This window comes from Malania oleifera, chromosome 13 (assembly GCF_029873635.1).
Source record: "Malania oleifera isolate guangnan ecotype guangnan chromosome 13, ASM2987363v1, whole genome shotgun sequence".
Taxonomy (NCBI): domain Eukaryota; kingdom Viridiplantae; phylum Streptophyta; class Magnoliopsida; order Santalales; family Ximeniaceae; genus Malania; species Malania oleifera.
In genome coordinates this window covers 84843812-84857065 of record NC_080429.1, presented here as the reverse complement: position 1 = coordinate 84857065, position 13254 = coordinate 84843812, and the positions used below count along the sequence as shown (strand labels likewise).

Below are 13254 nucleotides of genomic sequence, written 5' to 3'. Positions count from 1 at the left end.
CTTTTTAGCGTCTTCATCTCACCATCAACTCTCTTTAACAATCAATCAGCCACGTCTCTTCTACTAAATTCGCCTAAAACCTCCTTCCTCATATCTATAATAGTACTAGTGACTCAACAACTTGTTCCAAATGGTGTTTGTGTTTGCATTATTTTCTATTATCCAATCACCGTTTTTTATTATTTTATTTTACAATTTTAATATATTGTCTCTCTTCATATTCCACCACCCAGTTCTCCTACATTGATCTTCCTATCCTTTTCTTCCATTCTCTAATGCATATATCTAAGACTAACAATCTATGTTGGTGTAGTTAAACTTTTGTCTCCGATAACTTTATAATCATAACATAATAAATCATCTAACCTTCTAATTAAGAAAAAATCTATTTGACTTTTAATTTGTCCATTTTTTAAGGATATTAAGTGTTCTTTATTCTTATGGCACATATTCATTATTATTTTTATTGGCAGCACGTTTCATTATTATAAAATCATATGATATAGAAAACTCTAATATCATATCAAATAACTCATTTTTGTTTCCATATCCATGTCATCCATATATCCTTTCATAAGTCATCAACTTTACTGTTTTTTAAATGTAACCCATTAAATCTGCTCCTACAAATTTACTCAACACCCTCACGGTATATCCTTGCATGATATAATCCATATCTTCCCAAAATTGCTGTTTTAAGATCTTTTGCTAAGCCTACTTGACAAGCATAAGCACTAATGACATTTATTTCTCTTTATCCTAAAACCATCTTAATTGTTATGATTTTGGGATCATTTAGAACCACTTATAGAAAAATACTTTTATGGAGAAAGTACATAACTGAAAAAGTACTTATCTAAAAGTAGTCTAAGAATACTTATCATAAGTACTTTTTTCAAATAAATTAATTTTTCAGAAAACACTTATTTTCCTCTAAAAAAGTAGTTTGGAAAAGCACTTTTTGAAATAAGTAATTATTTTAGGTGTAAACCAAACAGTACTTATTGACATCAGTACTTCAAAAAAAGTATTTTTCTAAAAAAATAGTTATTTTTTAAGACGTTCCAAATAGGGGCCCTATCCCCAAACACTTTAGCATCTATAGCACAATTTTTTTGGTCTTTGTCTACAACGATGCCTATGTGTTTTTCTTTCCCAATGAACCAAAATTTAAATCTCAACTTTTCAAGATCTCTAGATTAGTCATGTAATTGGTTTCTTGAAGGCAAATTGTGCTAATTTTTCTTCTAGTCAGTGTGTCAACTATCTTCAAACTTTTACTATAACAACTTCTATGTTCCAAGTCACTAACCTGAACCTAATCTCTTCAACCAACTTCTTCACTCACTAGAAGGGTCATTGGCACAAAATCCTCACATATTTGACACTATACTTAGGCATCGACATGGCATATCGCTTGGAAGTGGCATCCTAGCCCATCGTTGCTTATTTTCTGCTATGCCCAAGTACTGAGAGCGCAGTGCTCCATTTGTAACTCCTAAGTGATTCCTTAACTAATAATAGATGAGATCTACCATTACTTTAGTGGGGGTAATTGCCCCTACTCAAACGTTAAAACATCATGGGAGTATGTACATGTGTCAAAGTTTATAAGTGTTTATAAGTACTAGAGGTTGACCCACTAACTATGAAAAGAAGAGGAGCTAATAATAAAAAGTACGGCTCTAGACGAGTAGGAATGTGCAAAAGTCTATGGGGTAATCTCTAATTAGAAAAGAACACCACAACACATGCCACCGGTGTCCTCATATTGGCATCTTTGTGAGTTGTAATCTTTAAGTGCAAAGAGACTTTTGTAATAAGTAAGTGAAAAATCGTTTACACAATTGAATGAGAAATCACTTGGTGAACAATTATTTAGCTTCATACAGTAAATCATGTATTGTCATCATAGAGAATGAAGTATTTGCAAAACTCTCAATATTTGAAAACTCATCAAGGACGATTTAACAGATAATATCGTTTAATAAAATTGGCAGATTAGACTATAAAATTCTCTTACAATTTTGCATGTGGTTTATAGTTAAATTATAAATATACATCTACCTTTAAAAAATGTTAATAATGATTTCTTAATTGACCCCATTGGCTAGAGTTCCTAGCTCTCCCGTTGTCAATGAGGACCTATATCATAGAGATCTGATAAATTTTATGCCGGCTATCAACCACAACCCTCCTCATTCATGAAGGCTTGGGATCCGATGTGTGCTGAAAGGGTTGGGGCACTAAGCACAACAAATTTTGCATTGCTATTGTTAATCAAAGATTCAAAATTTTAAAACCAATTTGAAATTTGAAATAAAAACTAAAATAAAAATATATAATCGAAATATCAGAACGGCAACATCTATATATATAGGACTGATAGCTATTTCTAGTTTTGGTGTAGTTACTATTAGAAATAGAAATGTAGGGAGAATCGCAGAAGAAGACTTCAGAGAAAAGAGAAGAAAAGGATGCTCTCTATACTTCTTCTTGTTTCAACAAGCTTAGAAACGTGTGTTTATATACAATTACCAAAGAATATTGTAACTAACTAAGGAAATGCATTACTACCCGTTATATAGAGTTGGGCAAAGAAAAGGAGCAACTAACTAATGGAATCATAAGGGAATATGAAAACAAAATTGGCAGACGTCAATCTTCAGTTGTGCCATGTGCTGTGTGCTGCACTGAATCCATCTCCAATAACCCCCCCCCCGGAAGATGGAGCGTAAAGATTTACGACTCCCATATTGGATAAGTGAGAGTAAAGAACTTTTGAAGACAAAGCCTTTGTCATGGTGTCGGCAAATTTGAGCAAAGCTAGGGACATAACGAGTGCAGAGGCTTCCATCTTTGATTTTGTCATGAATTAAGTGGCAATGAAGCTCGATATGTTTGGTTCTTTCGTGGAAAATAGGGTTCGCAGCGATGTATAGGGCAGCTTGGTTATCACAGTGAAGTAAAGCTGCTTGAGGTTGAGGAACTTGAAAAGTAGCTGAGATGAACCGTAGCCATGTTAACTCAGAACAGGTAGCAGCCATTGATCTATACTCTGCCTCTGCCGATGAGCATGAAACAGCTGATTGTTTCTTAGACTTCCAAGAGATCAAGGAAGAGCCAAGAAAGATGCAATAGCCTACTACGGATCTTCTGGTGTCAGGACAAGAGGCCCAATCCAAGTCACAGTAGGCCTCAAGTTGAAAGGAAGAAGAACTGAGGAGAGGAGTCCTTGACAAAAGGCACCCTTGAGGTATGTAAGAACTTTCAGAGCTGCCAGGAGGTGGGTATCAGTGGGGTTGGCCATGAATTGGCTTAAAGTTTGAACACTAAAATATATGTCTGGTCAAGAGATAGTGAGGTACAGCAGGCGGCCAATTAGTCTTCTATAAACACTGGGGTCTGACAAAGGAGTACCTATGGATTTAGTGAGTTTGAGGTTTTGTTCCATAGGAACCTTAGTAGGAGTGCTGCCCAAGGTACCAGAATATGCCAAAATGTCCAGTGTATACGTCCTTTGACATAAATGTATCCCTTTAGATGACCTCGCAATCTCTATGCCAAGAAAGTATTGCAATGTGCCAAGGTCCTTTATTTGAAACTTGCTATGTAGAAAAGCCTTTAAGTCATTCACAGCACTGAGATCATTGCTTGCGACACAAAGATGCCATTTGTGTCGCGGGTGAAAAGGCTATAATCAGCCTTGGATTGAGACTTGAGAGAAACCAGATTCAAGTAAAGCATTGGAGAGTTTAGAATACCATTGTCTCGATGCTTGTTTGAGGCCATACAAACTTTTGAGTAACTTGCAAACTTGGTTGGGAGAACCTTTCTTGTAGCCAAGAGGCTTGGTGTCACGGGCTAAGCTTGTTCAGGGCATTATGCTTGCCTATGACCGCTTATCTCGTGTGTTTGGGATGGGTTTCCATCATGTAAATACTAGTGTAGGGTTATTTTCTAGTATTTCTTTCATTGTAAGCCAAATAAGGCAGTATGACTCCTCGGTCACTTTGATGTTTCCTAGTGCTAGAGTGAGAATGGCCTAGAAAGCTCTTTAGGGGAGGGTGAGTGTTCATCAATCATTGTAAAACTCACTAGCAATTGTCAACGTGCTTAGCCTACTTGCCTCCCTCGCTAAGTACAACATGTCAACGGAGGATTTATTAATGAATTACGTTTGCTTCAATATTTACTGCTTGGTTGCCACGGCTTTCATGAATTGATTATTATTTCCGCTGCTATCTGATTGAATGTTAATGAAAGTGCTTCGTGGATGAATGTTAGTAAACAAAAGGCTGGTTAGTTAAGCAAGAGTGCTTTAGCTAGCGCCGCACGGCCCTTCACAACGGTGTGAAAAAGGCAGACCCTGACATTTGGTATCAGAGCCAAGTCGGTGACACTTGGTGAGAGCCCAAGGTTGAGTTGCTACGTGAATTCGATTGCCTTCGTTGTTGGGTTTGGAAAGCTTTGGTAAGTGACCATGGCACCAAACAATGCTGAGAGGATCAGCGTGCTGGAAGCACAGGTTGAAGAGTCAACCAACACTATGGCCGCGGAGGTGGCCCAGGTGAGAGAACTTGTTGATGAAGTGAGGGGATCACAAAAACATCAAGCAGGTTTGATAGGCGACATGTCAGAGGACTTTCGCCACACTGTGGAAACTTTGCAAGCCCGGATGGCAGATCTGGATGCAAAGGTAAATGTGATGGTTCTTGCTATGGGGAACTCCAACACTCCGGGAGTTAGCAAGACCAAGGTGCCAGAACCCAGGACGTATGGGGGTGCCCGAGATGCCAAGGAGTTAGAGAACTTCTTGTTTGATGTGGAGCAGTACTTTCGCGTTGTGAGGATGGCCTCAGAACAGGCAAAGGTGGATACTGCGACCATGTACTTGGTTGGTGATGCCAAACTGTGGTGGCGTACCAAGTACAGAGAAATTGAAAATGGAAGCTGTGTGATTGATAGTTGGGCAGACTTGAGGAGAGAGCTCAAGGCCCAATTCTTTCCTGAGAACGTTGAGTATAATGCAAGGAGAAAACTGAGAGATCTCAAGCATACGGGGTCAATCAGTGACTATGTGAAACAATTTTCTGCTTTAATGTTGGATATTCGGGATATGTCGGAGAAGGACAAGTTGTTCTATTTTCTAGAGGGGATGAAACCGTGGGCAAGAACTGAACTTCATAGACAAAGGGTTCAAGACTTGTCAACTGCACAAGCGGCTGCAGAACGCTTGACAGACTACGCTGGTGATGAGACCACTTCGTCCAAATGGTTTGGCGGAGAGGGAAACGGTGGAAAGTCTTTCAAGAATGGCAAACCCAAGAGTGGGGGAGCCGACCCTAATTCATCAACCTCAAAGGAAGCTTCGTCGTCTCGAGGGTTCAACACACCCAATGGAAAGGGGAAGAGTAAAATTGAGTGTTTCTTGTGTCGAGGTCCTCATCGAGTTTTTGAGTGCCCTCACAAAGCATCACTTAATGCCTTACAGGCTTCTATTGCAGAACAGGCAGTGGAAGACGATGGGGAAGAGGATGACGCCCCAAGGGTGGGTTCAGTGCGGTTAGTGAACGCATTGGAAAAGCAGGCAAAAACACCGAAAGTTACACGAGCAAAAGGGTTAATGTTTGTGGACTTGAGGATAAATGGGAAGAGTACTCGCGCTATGGTGGATACGGGGGCTACTCATAATTTTGTTTCGCAGTTGGAAGCAGGAAGACTCAACTTATCCTTAGAGAAGGATACAGGACGCGTGAAAGCAGTTAACTCTGTAGCCCAGCCTACTCTGGGAGTAGCCAAGCAAGTGGCTATAAAGCTTGGACAGTGGGAAGGTCATGCGAATTTCACAGCGGTGCCATTGGATGACTATCCAGTCATTCTAGGAACGGAGTTCCTAATGGGGACGAGGGCAGTGCTGATGCCTTCGGCTGGTTCCCTATGTCTGATGGGAGATCACTCGTGCATGGTGCAAGTCGTTGCAACGAAAGGAGACGAAGGGAAGTCCCTTTCAGCCATACAACTCAATGAAGGATTGGGTCAGGGTGAGCAGACACGTCTAGCCACGGTGGTGGTAGACAAAGAAGTAGGCCAAGAGCTGGAGCCTACGCCCATCCAAGCGGTGTTGGATGAGGATAAGGAGGTGTTGCCGGATAAGCTGCCTCAAAATTTGCTTTCACGACGGACTGTGGAGCAAGAGATGAAGTTGTTATCAGGAGTGAAACCACCTGCTAAAGGGCCATGTTGGATTGCGCCCCGAGAGATAGTAGAGTTGGGGAAGCAACTTGATGAAGTGGAAGCGGATGTGTTCGCCCTTCCAAAACACCGTTGGGAGCATCGGTGTCGTTTCAGAGGAAACATGAAGAGCATCTACGGAAGGTGTTCGACAGGCTGAAGGGAAACAGTCTGAATTTGAAGAAGGAGAATTTCTCTTTCGCTCGGTGGAGCAACAAATTCCTTGGTCAAGTCGTTGAACAAGGTCGTATCCGGAGGGGTATGGAGAAGGTAAGGAGGATTCAAGAACGGAAGATCCCCACGACAGTGAAGGAGTTGCGTTCCTTTCTTGGCCTTACTGGTTACTGCAGGAAGTTCGTTAAGGGGTATTCGCGGAGAATGACTCCAATGACAGGACTACTGGGAAGGTATTATTGGCCGCACACGCGGGATGATGTGGTTAATTATACCAAAACTTGTCTCACTTGCCAACAAGACAAGGGGGAGCGGAAGAAGTATGGTACTTTCATGGCCGCACCAAAGTACTGTTCGGCAGAGGGGACGACACAATTGTTCCTTGTGACTGTTGTGAAACATTGGGGTTTTCCCCAAGTTATTATTTGTGACCAAGATTTAATGTTCACTGACAACTTCTTAACAGAGTTTTTCAGGATATTCAGGTCACGTCTTGACATCTCTTCGAGTCATGATCGACAGACAGATGAACAGATGAAGAGATTCAGAGAGCTGCTAGATAAGTACTTGTGCCATTTTGTCAACGACAACCAGAAGAATGGCGTGCAACTACTTGATGTGGCTCCATTCTGTGGCAATGCCCAAAGGCGCTCAACTACCAACAAGAGCCTTATTGAGCTTGTTACAGACCAGCTGCCGCTGTTACCTCACACAGTGGGCGAGCCGTACAGACGAAAGAGTCCCAGGGTGTACATCTTCACCAGCGAAGGGAGAAAGAATGCAGAGTTTGCCCAAGCCTATCTGGAGAAAGCTTCTAAGCAGATGAAGAAGTGGGCAGATCAGCATACAAAACCGCAATTTCATGTCAATTGCCTCAAGCCATTCAACGCCAACACCAACGACCTGAGCAGAAGTCAGTCAAACGGCGCAGAGTTGAAGACAGTGCAACCTGACAAACATGATGTTAAAGAGATCCTTGCAGACCGAAAGTTCATATCCTCAAGGAAGAAGCGGCAGAAGTTCCTAGTGAAGTGGAAGTGCCTTGATGACAAAGAAATCAGCTGGATTTCTGCGGAAGATATTCAACTGTTCGTGGACAAATTTGAAGTGTACCTACCGCCAAAAGTCTACGAGGACGTCGACCGCATAAGTGGGGGAGAATGTCACGGGCTAAGCTTGTTCAGGGCATTATGCTTGCCTATGACCGCTTATCTCGTGTGTTTGGGATGGGTTTCCATCATGTAATACTAGTGTAGGGTTATTTTCTAGTATTTCTTTCATTGTAAGCCAAATAAGGCAGTATGACTCCTCGGTCACTTTGATGTTTCCTAGTGCTAGAGTGAGAATGGCCTAGAAAGCTCTTTAGGGGAGGGTGAGTGTTCATCAATCATTGTAAAACTCACTAGCAATTGTCAACGTGCTTAGCCTACTTGCCTCCCTCGCTAAGTACAACATGTCAACGGAGGATTTATTAATGAATTACGTTTGCTTCAATATTTACTGCTTGGTTGCCACGGCTTTCATGAATTGATTATTATTTCCGCTGCTATCTGATTGAATGTTAATGAAAGTGCTTCGTGGATGAATGTTGGTAAACAAAAGGCTGGTTAGTTAAGCAAGAGTGCTTTAGCTAGCGCCGCACGGCCCTTCACAACGGTGTGAAAAAGGCGGACCGTGACACTTGGTCATGTAAATGTCTTCATGTAAATCCCCATGTAAGAAAGCATTATTGACATCAAATTGAAGTAAATGCCAACCCTTAATTGATGCAACAGCTAAAAGACATCTCACGGTGACTAGTTTTGTAACTAGAGAGAATGTCTCTTGGTAATCGACCCCTTCAAGTTGAGTGTAGCTTTTAGCTACTAATCTGGCCTTCAACCTTTCAACACTGCCATCGGAATTATATTTAATTTTGTAGACATATTTACAGCCAATAGGTACTTTTCCAGGTGGTAAAGTAGTGAGTTCCCAAGTGTGATTTGCTTCCAAGGCAGCCAACTCATTATCCATAGCTTGACACCAACCAGGGTCCTTAATGGCTTGTTTAAAAGCTTGTGGTTCAATGTGAGTGGAAATAATGGTGGAAAAGGCTTTATATGGATGTGAAAAAGATTGATAGGAAAGAGTATGATGCAGAGGAAAGGGTGTACCTGAGGAAGACAAAAGCTGCTTGTTCAACTCTGGGATGGAAGCAGTAGGTAGTTTGTTGGCAGTGGAAACCCTGCAGATAGCTGGGTGCACTTCTGGTTCTAGTTGACCTGCGAAGGAGGATAGGAGAGGTGGATGGTGGGGAAGAAACAAGGGAAGAGGAAGGAGAGGTTTGGGAAAGGAAGTGGAGTTCCTCGAGAAGGATAGTAGTAGGTAATAATGGAGTGATGGGAGGAGGGGAAGGAAGCTGGTGGGAATTAGAGGAAATGATAGGGTGTGGCATGGTGGTAAGAGGAGGAGAAGGAGAAGAAAGAGAAGGAGATGCTGTGTTGGGTAGTAGCCTAGTAGGGAATGGAAGGGAAAAATCGTTTCATGGAAGTGGACATCCCGGGATAGAAAAACTTGCTCAGTTTGTAAATCAAGTATTTTATATGCTTTAATTCTGAAAGGGTATCCTAAAAAAACACACGCTCTACCACGAGGGTTAAATTTCTTCCTCTCATGAGATAGTGTAGAGGCATAAGCAAGGCACTCAAAGACTCTTAAGTGTTGGTAATGGGGTGGCCTATGGAAGAGGGTTTCATAAGGGGTTTTATTATAAAGGAGGGGGGTGGGGGTTCTATTAATGAGGAAGATTGTTGTTAGAACACAGTTAGTCCAAAACTTGAAAGGGAGACGTGATTGGAATCGTAATGTGCAAACCACATTCATGATATGTTGATGTTTTCTCTCCATGACCCCGTTTTGTTGAGGTGTTTCCACACAACTCCTTTGGTGTATGATGCCTTTGGTTTGATAGAAATATTTCATATGGAATTCAAACCCCTTGTCACTCCTAAGTATCTTAATTTTTGTCTGAAATTGTGTTTCAATTAGATTGCAAAAGGTGACAATACAAGTACGAGTATCAAATTTATTTTGAAGCATATAAACCCAAGTTGTTCTAGAGAAATCATCAACAAGTATGAGAAAGAAACGGGATCCATCAGTGGCAATGGTGGAGTTGGGACCCCAAATATCACAATGGACAATATCAAAAGCATGTAAAGATGAATGCTCAGAGTGTGGAAAAGGAAAATGAAGCTATTTGGCTAGAGGACAAACAGAACATGGCATTTGATTATGTAGTTTCAGATTGCTAGTTACAATGGGGTTAGTAATTAAAAGTAATATGGAAGGAGAGATGTGGCCAAGTCTGTAGTGCCATAAATCTGAAAAAGAGGTTGTCTGAGTAGCAGAAGCAGAACTGTAGTGGTCTTTATGTAGGAAGGTAGGTCAAGCATCAACTAGAGCAGAAGGTGACACCCGTGAGCTGAGTAGATGATAAAGGCCACCTCTAACTTCACCCATCCCAATCGTTGTCCAAGAAGCTAAGTCCTGAAGAAAGTAAGAATCAGACAGAAAAATTAGGCAGTAGGAAGCATGTTGAGCAAGTTGTTTGGTAGAAAGTAAATTAAAATGAAAGGAAGGCACACACAAGACATGATTTAGCACTAAGTGCTCAAAGATTCTCACAACACCAGTGTGGGTAACATGGACTGCTTCTCCATTAGGTAACTTCACTTGGTAACAAACAGTAGCGATTATGGATGTGAAAAGAAAGGAACAATAGATCATATGATCAATTGCTCCTCTGTCAATTATCCAAGGTGAGGTTTGTGAGCTATGAAATTTCTGTGTGTGTGTGGCTGAACAAATGGCCATACCAGAAACTCGAGAGGTGCTGACATGACTGGAAGATGGAGATGGAGAGGGCCGAGCAACAGAGAGAGCAGCCATGGGTGAGCTGGGTTCCTTGGGATGCAAAAGAGCAAGAAGTTGTTGATATTGGCTCTTGCTAAATGCCATAGACTCAGTTGGATCAGCCTCATGATCAGCCTCTGGAAGAGCACTAGAGTGGGTGGCAGTGGCTGCAAACCTTCTAGGTTTCCCATGGAGCTTGTGTCCAGGGGGATAGCCGTGTAGTTTGTAACATTTAGCAACAATGTGACCAGTCATGTGATAATGTGTACACAAAGGAGGTTCAGCATTACCAATCTTAAAACAATTATCAATAGAGTGGCCTGGAATCTTACAGTGGGAGCAATATGGTCGGCTGTTTTTCTGGGTATTTGAGTTGGAGGACTTGGGAGGATATTTGGCGGGATTGTAGGTAGGTCTGGCCATCATAGCCATAAGGTCAAAAGGGGCAGAGATGGGAATGATTTGGTGTTGTTGTTCTTGTTGTTGAACCATAGAGAACACTCGGTTAAGAGGTGGTAAGGGATCAAGGAGCATGATCTGGTCCCTTGAGTTTGAGTAAGAGTCGGACAATCCCATGAGGAATCGAATGACACAATCACGATTGTAACGATCATGAAGAACCTTCAATTTTCCACAATCACAATTGGGAAGAGGGTCATACACAGCAAGCTCATCCCACAAACCTTTGAGACGACCAAAATAGATAGTGACAGAATCCTGACTTTGCGATAAAGCAGCTAAGTCACATTTAAGTTGAAAGATATGAGGACCATTTTGTTGAGTAAAACGATCCCTATGCTCCACCCACAGCATTCTGGAATCATCAACTAAAGCCAGACTTGATTTCACAGATGCATTTACAAAATTCTGCAGCCAAGACACAACCAGATCATTGCACCTCTCCCAGGCTTCAAGAAGAGGATCTGAAGAAGCGGAAGATTAAGAAGCATGCCATTGATGAATCCGAGTTTGTTCTTCGCACGAAGAGCTCGGCTAACAGCATGCAACCAGCTGACATAATTATCAGCAGTAGGGAGGTCAGAGACGAATGCAGCAGCAGGGTTATCACCACTCTCAATTCGGAATGGGTTAAAAGGGTCAAAAAAGTTCAGGTATCAGTCAAAAGAGTTCTTCTCATTGGAGAGTTTAGAAGCATCATCATCTTCAACATTAAGTGCCTTTGAATCCTGCTTTGATACCATGTTAGAGATAGAAATGCAGGGAGAATTGCAGAAGAAGACTTCATAGAAAAGAGAAGAAAAGGATGCTCTCTGTATTTCTTCTTGTTTCAGCAAGCTTACAAACGTGTGTTTATATACAATTACCAAAGAATATTGTAACTAACTAAGGAAATACATTACTACCCTTTATATAGAGCTGGGCAAAGAAAAGGAGCAACTAACTAATGGAATCATAAGGGAATATGAAAACAGAATTGGCAAGACGTCAATCTTCAGTTTTGCCATGTGCTGTGTGCTGCGCTGAATCCATCTCCAATAGTTACCGCTAAAATTCAAATTCCAGTCAAAAAAGTTAACGAGATCTAGGAATAATTCTTTTTAATTAAATTTATGCATCTGAAAATTAAAAATAAACAAAAAAAAAAAATCCAATATACAGACCACAACTCATAAGTAGCAGTAGACGGTAAAGCGAATTCCTAAAAATTGACAGTGTTTATGAAGCATCCAACATGATGCTACGGCTCAACAATCAAGAAATTCTATTCACATGAAGATCCCTGAAACATACTGGCACTTTACCATAAATATTTTCTCCTATAAAATGACACGAAACAAAGAGAGCGCTATATAACTTAGAGCTCGAAGGAAATGAAAATCACAGTAACCAACTCCGTTTAGAACCTGATGAATGTCAGAAAAGCAAAAGAGTAGAAATTAAAGAAACTATTGAACCAAATAGCCTCCACTAAACTAAACTGAGCCTGAGAGGACTCCCGGACATAAAACTCAAATTTTAATTTTAATTTTTTTTTTCACTGATTAAGGACCAAATTAACGAACCTTTGAGGAATTCCTGCGGTGTGGAGCTTCTTCCAAATGGCTCTAATGCGATGGGGACTTTCGGGATGATCCTCTCCGTCGGGGGTGAAATGCTTGCACATTCTCTCGTCATACAGAAGCCCAACGCGTCGCTGGCTACTGATGCTGCTTCGGCTATTGCTCCCCTCCATGCCTTACAGCCTTAACCTCTGTGTTGTGTGTGATCGCGCGCGTGTGGGAAGTGAGAAACAGCAGGAAAACGAGGCGGAAAGTGGGAGAAAGTGAGAAGAAATACCAAATAGGGGGAATATTCAGAAGAATTTTGATTTGTTTTTGGCTATGGATTTTGGACTCTTTTGGATTTTCTATGAAATCGACGAATGTGACGATGACACGTCAACCAACTTTGGGCGTTGGGAGCTTGTTAAGAAAATAATATACTATTCTGAGCCAACTCCACTGAGTCGACTCGTTAGAAATCATCTCCATGGCCCATGCCATTAAAAGTGAAAGGGAATGTTTTAAAATTTTAAATTTTCAAATTTAAAATTACAGCTGCCAAGCCAATGCCATCTTCTCTTTTCTCTCTCTTCTTTTTTTCAAAATTCTCTGGCTAGTTAGAAGAATTAAGAGGATTAAATTCTCTTCAAATTTCAAAGGGAAAAGAAAGGAAAATATTTAGGTAGGGAACATGATTTAAAAATTCTTAATTTCTTTAGCTTAGAAAGAGAAAATGATGTAAGAAAAAAAATAAAAACTGAAATGTTGTTATTTTTATTTCCCAATTTTCCAAATGAGTACTAAGATGCTGCCTTATTTTTTTAGTTATTCAAATTTATTTAAAAAATTTTAAATACATCTCTTTATTATTATCTAAATTTTTCATATATATTTTTAAAGACTCAAGGCAGTAAGTGAAGTTCCACTTTTTCTTTCGTATTTTTTCTTT

The 13254-nt window shown here is 40.8% G+C and overlaps 1 protein-coding gene across 1 annotated transcript in view; it reads right to left on the bottom strand.

Annotated features, from left to right (window-relative positions):
* Positions 1–12700, bottom strand: part of LOC131145522 (histone deacetylase 5-like) — a 101306-nt gene extending 88606 nt beyond the window's left edge. The window contains exon 1 of the mRNA XM_058094662.1: positions 12327–12700. Within this exon, the coding sequence (XP_057950645.1) occupies positions 12327–12496 (170 nt within the window). The 5' untranslated portion in view covers positions 12497–12700. The remainder of the gene's footprint in view (positions 1–12326) is intronic.
* Positions 12701–13254: the final 554 nt, after the last annotated feature.